At 47.6% G+C, this 2,377-nt stretch overlaps 1 protein-coding gene across 1 annotated transcript in view; it reads left to right on the top strand.

Moving 5' to 3' along the window:
- Positions 1-1,201, top strand: part of EMH_0034180 (uncharacterized protein) — a gene marked incomplete at both ends in the record, with an annotated part of 4,000 nt that extends 2,799 nt beyond the window's left edge. The window contains 2 exons of the mRNA XM_013494843.1: positions 4-70; positions 829-1,201. Of these exons, the coding sequence (XP_013350297.1) occupies positions 4-70; positions 829-1,201 (440 nt within the window). The remainder of the gene's footprint in view (positions 1-3; positions 71-828) is intronic.
- Positions 1,202-2,377: the final 1,176 nt, after the last annotated feature.

Below are 2,377 nucleotides of genomic sequence, written 5' to 3'. Positions count from 1 at the left end.
CAGCAGCAGCAGCAGCAGCAGCAGCAACTGCTGCTGCTGCTGCTGCTGCTGCTGCAGCTTTGTTTGAGGTGTATGGACACCTCTTAACGAGTTGCCAGTGCAGCAGGTTGTCTCCGCTGCGCATGCAGCAGCAGAAGTACAGCAGCAGCAATAAGCTAGAGTTTTTGCCCCCATAGAAAATAGCAGCAGCAGCAGCAGCAGCAGCAGCAGCAGCGGCAGCAGAGTGCAGCAGCAACACAGGCGAGAGTCGTACAGTTGCTGTGTAGGAGGTACTGCAGCGGCAGAGCCGTGTGAGCACCTAAACATACCAAGGAGCAGCAGCAGCAGCAGCAGCAGCAGACGCAGCAGCAGCAACTGTAGCAACACCATAGCAGCAACGACAGTAACAGCAGCAGCAGCAGCAGCAGCAACAGCAACTGCTGCTGCTGCTGCTGCAGCAGACTTGTGTATATTGTACACTTAAATTACTGTGTTTAACGGTTGAGACAAACTAAATATTCTTATAGAAGCGCTAACAATCGATTCCTGCTGCTGCTGCTGCTGCTGCTGCTGCTGCTGCTGCTGCTGCTGCAGGCAGTTGCTGCGCGGGTGGTGGGGGGTGTTGTTTTGGGGGGGTTGTTGTTGTTGCTGCAGCAGCTGCTGCTTAGGTCCCTTAATAGACCTATTTTATTGTTTAATTATGTTTTTCTTTTTATAAATTTGTTATTTCATTTATTTATAAAAAAGAAGACGAAAAAGAAACACACCCTGGGGTGTATAGGCACCTCTGAACCACGCCACCGCACCCGCCGCCTCGCGGCTTCCTTTCTTTATCTTTTCTAAACACAGCAGCAGCAGCAACAGCTGCAGCAGCAGTAGCTCCAGCATCGTCAGCAGCAGCAGCAGCAGCAGCAGCAGCAACGACCGGTGCAGCAGCAGCAGCAGCAGCAGCAACAGCAGCAACAGCAGCAACCCCCGCGTGAGCATCAAGAACTCCAGTATCAGCAGCAGCATAAACACCACAACCACCGCCACCAACACCACCACCACCACCACCATCACCACCACCATCACCACCACCATCACCACCATCAGCATCAGCAGCAGCAGCAGCAGCAGCAGCAGCAGCAGCAGCAGCAGCAATGGAGGAGGATTTGACCCCCCCCCGACCCCGCCAGGTTTCTTCTCCCCTGCAGGGTACCCTCGGCGCCTCAGCAAATGAAACACAACGATCAGACATACCAGGCGCCAGCGATCGCTCCCCCCTAGCCAGACGCAGACCCTGTAAACCCTAAACCCTAAACCCTAAACCCTACACCCTAAACATACAGGGGGGCAGCGATCGCTTCCCCCTAGCCAGACGCAGACCCTGTAAACCCTAAACCCTAAACCCTAAACCCTAGCTGCTTAAACCCTAAACCCTAAACATAAGGGGGGGCAGCGATCGCTCCCCCCTAGCCAGACGCAGACCCTGTAAACCCTAAACCCTAAACCCTAAACACTACAGCTACCGGGGGCCAGCGATCGCTCCCCCCTAGCCAGACGCAGACCCTGTAAACCCTAAACCCTAAACCCTAAACCCTACACCCTAAACATACAGGGGGGCAGCGATCGCTCCCCCCTAGCCAGACGCAGACCCTGTAAACCCTAAACCCTAAACCCTAAACCCTAAACATACAGGGGGGCAGCGATCGCTCCCCCCTAGCCAGACGCAGACCCTGTAAACCCTAAACCCTAAACCCTAAACACTACAGCTACCGGGGGGCAGCGATCGCTCCCCCCTAGCCAGACGCAGACCCTGTAAACCCTAAACCCTAAACCCTAAACCCTAAACATACCGGGGGGCAGCGATCGCTCCCCCCTAGCCAGACGCAGACCCTGTAAACCTTAAACCCTAAACCCTAGCTTCTTAAACCCTAAAACCTAGCTGCTTACACTCTAAACCCTAGCTGGTTATACCCTAAACCCTAAACCCTAGCTGCTAAAACCCTAAACCCTTATCTGTTGTCCCTTTGTCTATCTGTTGATTGTTTTTATTTCTTTTTTTCTCTGCTTCTTCTATCTGTCTGTCTGTTTCTTTTTATTTTATTTTACTTTTTGTTTCTGTCTTTTTTTGTTTTATTTTTTATTATAAATAATCTATAACTCTAAATTATTTTTTATTTTTTATTTTTTATTTTTTATTTGCATCATTTTATCTCAAAAATATTTTTTTCTTTTTTCTATATTATTATAAATTATTTTTCATTTCTTTTTTTCTTATATATTACCAATACACATATACACACACACACATATATATATAAATATAAATAAATAAATAAATAAAAATATACATATATATATATATATATATATATATATATATATATATATATATATATATATATATATATAT

Source organism: Eimeria mitis, genomic scaffold (assembly GCF_000499745.2).
Source record: "Eimeria mitis Houghton genomic scaffold, Emh_scaff1303, whole genome shotgun sequence".
Classification (NCBI taxonomy): domain Eukaryota; phylum Apicomplexa; class Conoidasida; order Eucoccidiorida; family Eimeriidae; genus Eimeria; species Eimeria mitis.
This window is presented reverse-complemented; position numbering and strand designations above follow the sequence as displayed.